General features: G+C 37.7%; 2 protein-coding genes across 2 annotated transcripts; both read left to right on the top strand.

Moving 5' to 3' along the window:
• Window positions 1–24: 24 nt before the first annotated feature.
• On the top strand, window positions 25–2,247 carry fundc1 (FUN14 domain containing 1). Its single transcript, XM_055154000.1, has 5 exons — window positions 25–291; window positions 668–821; window positions 1,147–1,222; window positions 1,304–1,432; window positions 1,628–2,247. Exons 1-5 carry the CDS (start codon window positions 273–275, stop codon window positions 1,703–1,705), a joined length of 456 nt encoding a protein of 151 aa, XP_055009975.1. The 5' UTR covers window positions 25–272; the 3' UTR covers window positions 1,706–2,247.
• A 219-nt stretch (window positions 2,248–2,466) lies between these two features.
• On the top strand, window positions 2,467–10,521 carry efhc2 (EF-hand domain (C-terminal) containing 2). The gene is made up of 15 exons (XM_020936204.2): window positions 2,467–2,540; window positions 3,072–3,260; window positions 3,368–3,518; window positions 3,606–3,829; window positions 3,906–4,157; window positions 4,564–4,671; window positions 4,960–5,098; window positions 6,025–6,190; window positions 6,273–6,415; window positions 6,883–7,079; window positions 7,154–7,287; window positions 7,588–7,782; window positions 8,427–8,519; window positions 8,816–8,915; window positions 9,367–10,521. Exons 1-15 carry the CDS (start codon window positions 2,496–2,498, stop codon window positions 9,487–9,489), a joined length of 2,259 nt encoding a protein of 752 aa, XP_020791863.2. The 5' UTR covers window positions 2,467–2,495; the 3' UTR covers window positions 9,490–10,521.
• Window positions 10,522–11,373: the final 852 nt, after the last annotated feature.

Here is an 11,373-nt window from a genome sequence, read left to right as displayed (position 1 = left end):
ATTTGTATGAATTACATTACATTTTAGTAATTGCTCATTTACATTCAGTATACTTCCAATTATTACGTTTTTATTGAATATTGCATATTAAACCTACCCTACGTCTTCACACAAGCACATAAAACGATTTATGACATTATTTGTTTAAATTAAAATGATAAATAGTGATCATGTAGCACCCTTAATAATTTATGGTAGGTAGCGTCTTCACACATTTATGCAAATGAGACGTGCAGGCAGCTAAGGACACAAGACGCTCAGCTATCTGGAAAATGGCGAACCGTGACAAGGGTAAGTAGGCCTCAAAAGCCCCATAATATATCTAACGAGATATTGTATAAGTTAAACTGTGAGAGACATTCATTTTAAGTCCTTGTTTTCCGTGTCAGTTTTGTCAATTACTGCTCGCCATGCCTTCATATAAATGGACTGTTTTTAGTTTCGTTCTGTGTTCGGCTAAGTTGCTAGTGGGCCATAAACTTTGTTCCAAGTTACGAACATAACTTTACAGGCTTCATACTGCACATTTTTGCAAGTGTACTGACTGTATGCATAAGACACTTACAATAACTGACTGCATTAATGTTTGCTTTGAAGTTTAAGTGCTTTAGGTGATGAGCTAAATGCCATCTTATGTAATACTTGTGCTGCTCTTCGTTGTCCACAGATCTAGAAGATGAGATATACGACAAGGTCGTAGACCTGACAGAATATGCCAAACGCCAAAGATGGTGGAATCGAGTCTTTGGAAAAAATTCTGGGCCTGTAGCTGAGAAATACTCAGTGGCTACACAGATAGCTATAGGTGGAGTCAGTGGATGGTAATTAACTGCTTTTTGTTAAATACTATGTTATTACAAGTTTTTGACAATTGACATTTGCCCATATTTGTTGAAAGACAACATAGTCCCGGACTATATACTTTATAGGTTCATGTTCAAGTATTTGATCATGTCATAATTCCAGATGGGGGAGAGGGGCCTGTCTATAACAGGAAACTGAAACTTATCAATAAGTTGCCTACTGAAATAGACCCCTGCCTTTTGAATGCATTAAAGTGTTTGTAAATTTTTGTAAATTCAAATTTACAATAACATTACAATTAAAATGCAGATTGCAGTCACATTTACCATCTGTTTGGTGTAGGTGCGCAGGATACCTTTTCCAGAAGGTTGGCAAAGTAGCTGCTACGGCTGTTGGTGGAGGTCTTCTGATGTTACAGGTACAATCACAATTATGCTGATGGGCACATAGAACATGACTTTGTACACTTTTTTGCTTTACACATATTTTCTTTCTTTAGATAGCAAATAATAGTGGCTATATTCAAGTGGATTGGAAGAGAGTAGAAAAGGATGTCAATAAAGCTAAGAAGCAACTGAAGAAAGGTACCAATCAAGCATCAGCAGAACTGGATACAGTTTTTCAAAAGGTATGAATGTTATTTATGTCATGTTTATAAATGTATATATATATATATATATATATATATATATATATATATATATATATATATATAAATATTTAATATCATATCTTTTACGTTTCATCAAGAATCATTTGTAAAGATAATATTTTGTACTACAGTTGTTGATATCTACTTATTCTGTCTTTTTTTTTTTTTCAGTCTACAGAGTTTGTGAAGAAGAACATTGTTATCACAGGCAGCTTTGTCGGGGGTTTTCTGCTTGGAATGGTGTCCTAGAAATTGATCATCTCTCTTATTGAAACATATCATAAAATGCTTTTTTTTTTTTCTTTTTTTTTTATTTACCACTTGCAAGTAGATGAACATAATGAAGTGTATATGCAGCTATGCAGCAATCATTTCTATTTGAATACTGTAGTACCTCTATGTAAGAGGCACATTTATTACGTTGTTTTGGTTTGACCAGATTTTAGAACTCTTGTTTTTATATTGCTAGTATATTTTTGCAAGCCAAATAGCCTTTGGGGGGAAAAGAACCACCTTCATAGTATTATTTATTTATTTTGCTACTAAAATGAGATTGAATTATGTGGAGTAAAACTAAGTTTAAATGTGAGTGTAAACAATAAGGACAAATATTCTCAGTCATTGATCATTCATCTTCAAAACCTGAAGTATGTCCAAAGTGCTAACTTTGTATGGCCTTTAAGAAGTGGTGACATGTCTCTTCTCTTCATCTGCTTCTCCCTGTTTGTATGCATGGCTTTGGCAGCTGTGCTGCATTGTGTTTGATGACAACAATAAAGTTATGAAAGCAACATTCAGGTATTTTCTTGAGCGCAAGATAATTGTCACATGGTACATGCAGAAGATAACTGTGATTAAAAGAAAATCGTTGTAAAGAAAATCGTTTGTGTAACTTGTCACTAGATGGCGCTGGTGCTGCATCGCGTGCTGGTGCCGTAACTTGGATACGCACTTAAATACATAAACAGCGTTTCCATGGTAACTCCAGTTCTCGTTTTGCGAGGGTGAAGTTTGGCTACTTTTTTTTATCATCACAGAGATGGCTTCATTACCCATGCTTCCTGGGAATTCTCAAAACAGACACGTAAGGACATTTATGTTCTTTGTTAATCATAAATCGGTAAAGCTATTCATATGAGTAACAATCCTGTTAGCACAAAGCCCTTTCGTGTAAGACTCCAGCCGAAACAGAAACTGAAATAGAAGCATTTTATTTTCTTGATGGTTAGTTAATAGTGATGGTTTCGTTCCATTCAAAACCTACAGAAACATGCATCCTAGACCATAAAGGCTACTTTATACATGGGTCTATGGGTGGAGGCAGGTCAACTGCTTGTCTCCACAGAAATGTCGTGCTAGCAAAGCTTTACTTGCAATGTTTCATAGAGCTGCATTCAACTTTTTCAACTTCATGGAGAAAGTTCTCACTGCCAGAAATCTTATGGAGTAGTAGATGTGTTTTGAGCTCTTACTGGAGCAAATGTCATTACTCACCATTCACACTGACACAGTTTTGCTACTTACTGTCAAACATCCAAATATTATGATGCCAGGTGTATAACCTCTATTGGCAAAGCAAGAAAAATATGAATGCATTTTTTTTCTTACAACACAGCTGAGTAAAGAGACATTTCACAAGTCACATCACTTTGACATTTCAAATGGAGTGGCTTTACTGGTAGGCGACAAGAAACCAGGAATTGGAGGAGAGCCATTACCCGGTCAAAGCACAAGACCCAAGTATTCGGTGTACCCCAAAGGAAAGGGCAGTGATTTACCATCATGGGTGGCCTTTGATAAACAGGTGAGTGGAAATCATAGTCCCATAGAGTCAGGCAAATCCTCTAGTGCTCCAGCAGTTACATGTTTTATGTAGATGCCAAACTGTTTCTGATGTCAGTTTTGTTGTAGGCATTGTGTTTTGATGCATACTTTGAGGAAACTGTGCCACAGGCTAAAGAAGAGACATACAGAATACGGAAGTGCAAGATCATGTTCTACCTAGAGGATGATACTATCAAAGTGGTTGAACCAGAGTTCAAGAACAGCGGTATTCCCCAAGGTGTGAAGCACTGTTTAGTTGATGTCATATATACTCTTAAATGTGTAGGATTTGGTTCTGTTACTGTAATGTTGTGTCTTATGGCAGGGACACTGATTCGTCGTCACCGTATCCCACTTCCACCACCAAACGATGACCAGTTCTACAATATTTTTCATTTCAACATTAACCAAGAGATACTCCTATACTCTCGGAGGTTTATGATAACTAATTGTGATACTTTCACAAGAAATTTTATCACAAATCTGGGAGTGCTTCTGAACGAACCAACAGTTTCACCTGTTGATCCCTATAGTCAGCTCCGGGAAGATGTAGATACTTGACAATATTTAATTTTTTACCATTTTAAACTAAACCATATGACTATACCTGTGCTTATTCTTTCAGATAGAGAAAAGTATGAAGCCTCTAAGGCCCTATGAAAAGTATGACACTCGGAAGCAGTTCTTGGATAACGATATGAAAGTGTTGCGTTTCTACGGCTACTGGGATGACACAGGGAGCCTGTTTGGTGATGTCAGAGATTTGGTCCTACATTATTTCCTTGCTGATGACACAATAGAGATCTGTGAAGTCATTCCCCCCAACAGTGGTCGAGATCACATATCCAAGTTCCTGAGACGCAGCAAACTTCCAAAGGTGAGACACTGATACACAAGGAATTATTACATCAGCAGAACATCAGCATTATAGTCCTAGATCAATGTTTCTCAGGGCTAATGGCACAGCAATGTGTCTGACTTTAAATTAAACTAATCCGGACTTGAATTGTAAAAGTTTTTACCCACTTAGATGTGATCTTTTCAACATCTTTCTTCCATTCCTTTTCACTCAATATTGTCCTGACATGACCTCAGCTGTCCCCCCAAGCATTTTGTCTTTGTCCTTCACAGACCAACATAAACCTAATTATTCTGTATAATTTTGTTAAATGTAATGTATTTAAAGTGTCAGCTCTGTCATTCAAACAGAAGCTGGATCACTAGCACTGGGAACTGTTTAACTCACATTAATGTACTGTGTGTTTTATTTTTAATTTCTCCAGGTGGCCCCAAGTCGACTCCCACCGCCCGGTGCAATCACTGACCGCACTATCCTTAATGTATTTGACTCATCAGACCAGGGGAAGCGTTTTATATTAGACAGTCTTAAGGTGTGCTTCAATAATACATTTTGTCATAATTGATAAACTTCACAAATTAAGTAACATAGTTATATTTTAAAGTAATATATTAAATGTTCAAATGTATAAATACACAAAAATAATGTGACTATGCATAATTTTCCATTGATCATTTAAGATCCAGAAAATCTTAAATGTTCTGTCAAAAGAAATTAAATCTGTAACTGTTAAAATGAAATGTTCATTTTGATGTCAACCAAATCCTTTGCATTAAGTGATGTCTTCATTGTAATTATATACTTGCCTCTCCCTCTGCAGACAGGAGCCATCAAAGAGGAGTTCTACAAAGATTGTGACCTGACCATAGGCACTGAGCTGAATGTGTGGGGCAGGAAAGTTGTCATCACCGACTGCGATGAATTCACTAAGAAGTACTATCGTTGCAAATATGGCATAGGTACATTTGCTGCTTTTTACTCTTTATTTAGTTATATAGATTTTTAACACATTTTGTAGAGCACCAATCCAACACTTGGTGGCAGTAAAGTCTAACACCAGAAAATGCTGATTCCTTTAAAGAAATGTACAGCCAGAGGTTAATTTTGTTGCATAAATTAATAATAAAATATATTGCCACTCGTACTTATGCTACTAAATAATATTGTTAATTATTTTATTATCATAAGTTAATGTTGTTAATAATTTTCGAACATAAACTGATTTCCTGCATGTGTCCATGGAGAAAGTGTTTTTATGCCTTCAAATAATTGATGAAGCAGAAAATACAATGGGATCAACATTAGTCACTCCCTTAAGTCACTTCTGTCCAGGAGTCATGGGCCATGTGTTGTAGCGCTCTGTGTAATAGCTGTGGAGTTAATCTTAATACAGGGTCACATGTTTTTCTTAATATTTTTCTCACTTTGGTGTGATAGTACCTGTGGTAAATAATTATCATAGTTTCATACCAGTCAAGTGGCAATTTTGAAGAAAAGTTGGGAAAAGAAGGTGAAATACAGCAAGTACTAGTGAGTTCTATAAAGGAATCCCATTATTTATGTCATCAATACACAAAATTCCATCCAGAATTCAAGGACAATTTATCTGCAAGGAGCATGATTTTCTGACTGTGTAAGTATAAATTTAAGAAATAAGAAATTAGGATGTCATACATTTTCATTTGTCCTATTCTATTCTTAAAAAATCTTGAATATAACGGGATGGGATTAACTACTTTTTAGTAAATTGAGCAGTCATATGCAGTTTGAGGAAACTGTGAGCTGCTGTCCTCTGCTCCTCAGATGGATTAGCTTTTGCCCTTCTGATTATTCCTTCCCTCTGGGTTTCTATGCTCTTTCAAGTCATTTTCTCTTGTTCTCTCAGAGGACTTCACCCCTGTGCAGTACAAAGCTCCTGCAGCCCCTAAGCCCTCCAGACACGTGCCCCCCTACAACGGCTTTGGATCAGAGGAGGACTCACTTAGCTCCTGCCAGGGACTGGTGCCCAAGCCCCCGCAAAAAGACTTCCACAAATTTATCACAAAAGACAGGTTAGATGAGTGTTAGCAGAGATGGATTATTTCTTTGTTGTGCAACATAGACCTAATATTCAGTGTGTTTTTGTCAACACAGGCATGGTCTAGAGAGTCATGTGCTCAACTTTGTAGCCAAGATGGTGACTGACAACCCAGTGGACAAGGATAGAGAGTTCATCATCTCCTTTTACCTCAGTGATGACACCATCAGTGTGTTTGAGAGAACACAGCGAAACTCAGGTAAAAGTTCAGAGAAAATACAATACTGCGAGAAATAACAAAATATCATCACAATCTCACAAGCCAGTTTTCTACTCCCCTTTTTACTTTTCAACAACAACACCAAGGAAACTATAAACTGCACTGATTTAGAAACCAAATATGGCCATTTTTACTTTCAGTTCGTACTGATACCAAGTCATCATTATGTAGTGTTGATAGTTTGTTAATTTATTTACACCTAAATCTCCAAATAAGGTCATTGCTTTATTTAGTCTTCAATTATTCCTGCATTAGTCATAATTTTACTGACAAATGCATTACTAAAATGCAGCTAAAATCTGTTCTTATCTGTGCAGCTGTTTTATATCAAGTTTTTTATACAAATATAGCTTGTGAATGTAACCACAATATTATATGTTATTGCTTATAGTATGTTTGTTTAAATCCTGTGTCATCCAAAATCTGGTATTGTTTGAATATCATAGGCGTGCTTGGTGGTAAGTTTCTGGAGCGTGGCCGCGTGAAGAAGCCAGGGCAGGAGTTGTACAAGAGTGCGGTGTCAAAGTACTTCACAGCTCAGGACTTCTATGTTGGAGCTGTACTGTGTCTCAACAACCACAACTTTCAGCTCACTGATGCTGATGAATATACATTCAACTACATGGGGAAATATGCTGAAGAGGTTCAGACTGTAACATATTACTCACTCACACGTCTCACATATTTAACTATATACAATGTACTGTTTGTTTTTAGTTTGCCATAGCCAATGTGGGGACTATCCTGAGCAAATTGCGCTCCATTCCTGAAGACAAACAGAAAGAAATTAAGACATTTCTGGCCCTCACTGATCCGAGCAATTCTGGTTTCATACCTTATGAGCCCTTCAGGTGTGTATGCAGTAAACATTTTTGTTTTTAAAAAATATGACAAATTTCATCCAAAACATTATCACCACAAACATGTAAGATGAATTACTTACAAGTGGCACCAGAGTTGCTGAAGAAGTTTAAGATTGTTGGCAGGTTTGAGTAAAATACTCAGTATATTCCAGTTTGACACTGGACACCAACAAAAGTGATTGATTCTGTAGATTTGGAACAAAAAAAATGCAATAAAAATCTTCTTTCCTACTTGAAAGTTCCTATTTGTTTGTGTCATTTGTTTATGTGTGTGCTCATGTGCCACAGGGGACTACTGATGGGCTTAGAGTGTGGCCTCTCGGAGCATGAGGTGCTGGTTCTGGCCCGCAGCTTCTCGGAGCGCGAGCACTCGGAGATGGATGTCAGCCTGATGCTGGCGGTGGCCCAGGACTTCCTCAGGAAGAAGCACTTTGAAGACTTCTCTGAAATGACCAAAGCCTTCGCACACCACGACAGACACAAGTAGGTGCACTCTCACACACTCACACACTGGCCAAAGTGGCTGCCAGAGAAACACATGCAGAAAAACACACAAAGGAGCACAGCGTCACAACAAGACATCAATCGTTCAGCCAGTGGCCCCATATCTCAGAGCTGCCATTAGTTCCAGCAGTGTGAGTGGAGCATTGGAACCAGATGCACCCTGAAGACCTGCCTGGCCTGAGCCTCTGCAGGACACAGTCAACATATTCTTTACAATGGCGTTCCTCCATTTGTTTGTCACTTGGTCACTCTTTGAACTGTGTCATGTTCAAGTCAAGTATATGTGTGCGTGTCCTTATGGCCAAGGCGTGGGTCTGTTATGTAAAGTCTGTCGGTGCAGGGGCAGGCTGTCCTGCCAGTGTAAATTACTCTGTTAACACTTTGTTAGCTCCAGATTATTCATCAATATCTGTGGCATGACAAGAATGACTGTACAGCAGCATGGTTGAGAAAAACATCTGGGTCCATAAACCTTCATGGCCTCATTTACTTCACTTTACTTATCCTGTTATATTGAAATAAATGCAACTTGACACTTGTAATAAATGATCTGTTCTATGCCTAAAATCTTATCTCACCACGTATGTCTGACTTGTCAGCACTAATAGTTTTCTTTTGTGCAGAACTGGACATCTTTCCTTGAAAGAGACCAGGACCATCTGTAAGGCCTTCCATCTTCCCCTGCCTGAGAATCTGCTCACATCCCTGCTCCAAAAGTATGTTACACTAACCACATCCATGCTGCAATATATTTAGGAGTAAGAAAACAAAAAATCAAATATTAAGAAACAATATATACAACAGTGCTGCCATGCTGTGCAAGGCAACTCATCAGCTTTGATGTCAGTTTGTTGAATGTCTCCATCTTCAGCTCCTATCAAATAAATCCTGCCTGCCAATAATGCCTTTAACACTGTTTCTATCTAACAAACCATGTAATATTTTCTATTGTTCAAACGAAGCACTGGTGGTCTCTTGTAAAAAGTTTGATATCATTGGTCATGTGCTGCAGGTTTGCACAAGGAGATGAAATTGACTACCACGCTTACATCACGGCTATTAATTGGCTTGAACATCCTGCTGCTCCTGTAATGCCTGATGACATTCTAAAGGTAAACAAGCCACTGTATTAGTCTGAAGTTTAGTCCAGCAAAATGTATGATGAATTAAAATAAATCAGGTACTAAATTTACACATAACAATGAAAAAAATCATTGGTAATAACCAAGAACAACTCATAAAATTGTGAGACTCTCAGCTGAAAAGGAGCATTAGATGAAGAGAAAGAGGAAATGCCTTTCATCTTCCATATATTACTGATTTAACATGCTGCACGCCACGTCCACGTCTGAGCAGGAACAGGTGAACGATTGAGATATGCGCCATGACATTTCAACAGCACACCGTGTGTCTGTGTGTGTCTGTGTGTGCCTTTGTGTGTGGCTGTGTGTGTGTGTGATCCTTGCTTTGCTACTTTGTCTTTGCCTCTGGCCTGTGTCCATGATGTATCCCATCTATAAATATATGTACTGTAAGAAGTATTTTTGAATTCTGTTTTTACAGGTCAATTTAAAGACTTCAGACAGTGGTGGTGTGGTGCTAAGAAACATCAATTATGCCAGTATGCTGGAAGACATCTTCTTAGGTCCCCTCGCCAACACTGACCCGACTACTGCTGCATCATAGATTCATATAAAGTAACAGTAAAATTCATTTATATTAAATTTTCCTGCCTGCACCAATAGTGATATCTCTTGTCATATTATATAAACCAAGATAGTGTGTAAGTTAGTGTTTTAACATTTGAATGATGTGGCAGCAGTCCTGACCCTTTCAGACCTAAAATGACGCAATCCTCTCAATAAGGAAGGTATGCTTAAAGGGGATGTTGAGACAACACATGCTTTTTGATCTGATTGCTTTTATGTTATATGGGTTTAGTACGAAGACCTCCTTGACAAGTTTAAAGACACGAGCCGTTAAAGCAGAACCATATTTTCAGCTCTGGGCAGCCTTGACTCACACTTTATGATTACAGCACATTATAGTACATCCCTCAGTGCAAATTTGATCAGAGAAAAAAGTACTAGAGGATGAATCATGTGAGCAGTGTAATGGTGACAGTTTACCGAATAAAACTCAAGCAGCAATTGAAGGGCTATCCATAATATTGCAGTAATAGGATTGAATAAATCTGTAGAAAGTGCACTAATGAGATAAGATGAGCTAAGCATTGTGCAACTATCCCAACTTGGTACAACAGGCTGCCTTAACACTAGGGCTGGTGATGGTCAGTGAGCAATAAGTGAATCCTTGATATAATCCAAACATAACAATCATTTAAAATCAAATACATAATATATAAGATTCTGTATACTTCGTCAAACCTGTGAATAATAAAGTAAAATAATATAAAGTATTTTTATATATTTTTAACAACTAAAAACCAAAAACAGGGCACACCTGATATTGATTTCAGAGGATGTGTATTACTAGGACTTAACCTTATCTATGTAAAGGTGAATGGTGCTCATTAAAGTGTTATTCAGGGTGAAGCTTTGATTCCTTAAAAGGCATTCCTATTTAAACTACCTGTTGAATTATGGCCTGAGTTCACAACCTCATTTAGTTGAAATGCTTAAAAAACATCTTGAATTACTGAGCTCTTAATCTATTTTATGCTATATATTGTCTCTACCTTTGTATTTTTACATTTTGATCCATTTTATAGTTAACAATACAGCATTTTGTAGTATGACAAATAAATAAACATGACTGTCACTGTTTGGCTTTGTGTGTGGCATTAGGCTATAAAAACTATTGAGACTGAGGTGCCCCATGTAACCAGATCCTGAGCTGAAAATTCTACAAGAGGATATGTCAAACTTTAGGGATCAAGCCCACCATCTCCTCCATGTAAGTCACACACAGAATAGAAAGCACGGCCTCTTTGCCCCGGGACAGAAACTGAGAATGACATCACCGTGGGGCATTATCGGGTCCTCGCTGTCTGCTTTCACACATACTAAATATTAGCCCCTCCAGTCACTAGTCTTACAAAGGCTGACGTGGAGGCTGTGAGCTATGACTGGAGCTTCCTGAACGCTCGCTTGACCCTGGTCCCCTATGAAACACAGAGGGAACATGGAAGAGGAAAGAGGAAAGACAAGCTTCTCAGACTAGATCACAGTTTGAAAATAGTTCACAAATGAGTCCAGTCAAGCAGTTTGTACAGTCTTCTGGATTCTTTACTTTTTGATAGATAAGCGTTATTGTCTGTCCCAGCAGGTGACAGAAAATTCTCCTTGACAAGACGCAACATTCATCATAAAAACATAAAAAATACATCACCATAAAAAACTTTAGCAGTGGCCTGAGCTCATCTGGTGGAATTTTGAGAGGCGATGGCATTAGGAATGAAGAATTTGCATATTTGTCTCTCTAAAATCTTGATTAATAATTTTTGAAAATTATATACAATATATTGTCTTATCCTGCCAGATTGTGTTAAAGTCAGGACATCCAGACAATGGTAAACCAAACCTCATTTCTTCGGGTGCACACTATTTT

This window comes from Boleophthalmus pectinirostris, unplaced genomic scaffold, assembly GCF_026225935.1.
Source record: "Boleophthalmus pectinirostris isolate CB_2022bp ecotype Guang Dong unplaced genomic scaffold, ASM2622593v1 HiC_scaffold_1, whole genome shotgun sequence".
Lineage (NCBI taxonomy): Eukaryota > Metazoa > Chordata > Actinopteri > Gobiiformes > Gobiidae > Boleophthalmus > Boleophthalmus pectinirostris.
The sequence above is the reverse complement of the archived record's forward strand: the minus strand, read 5'-3'. Positions and strand labels throughout refer to the sequence as shown.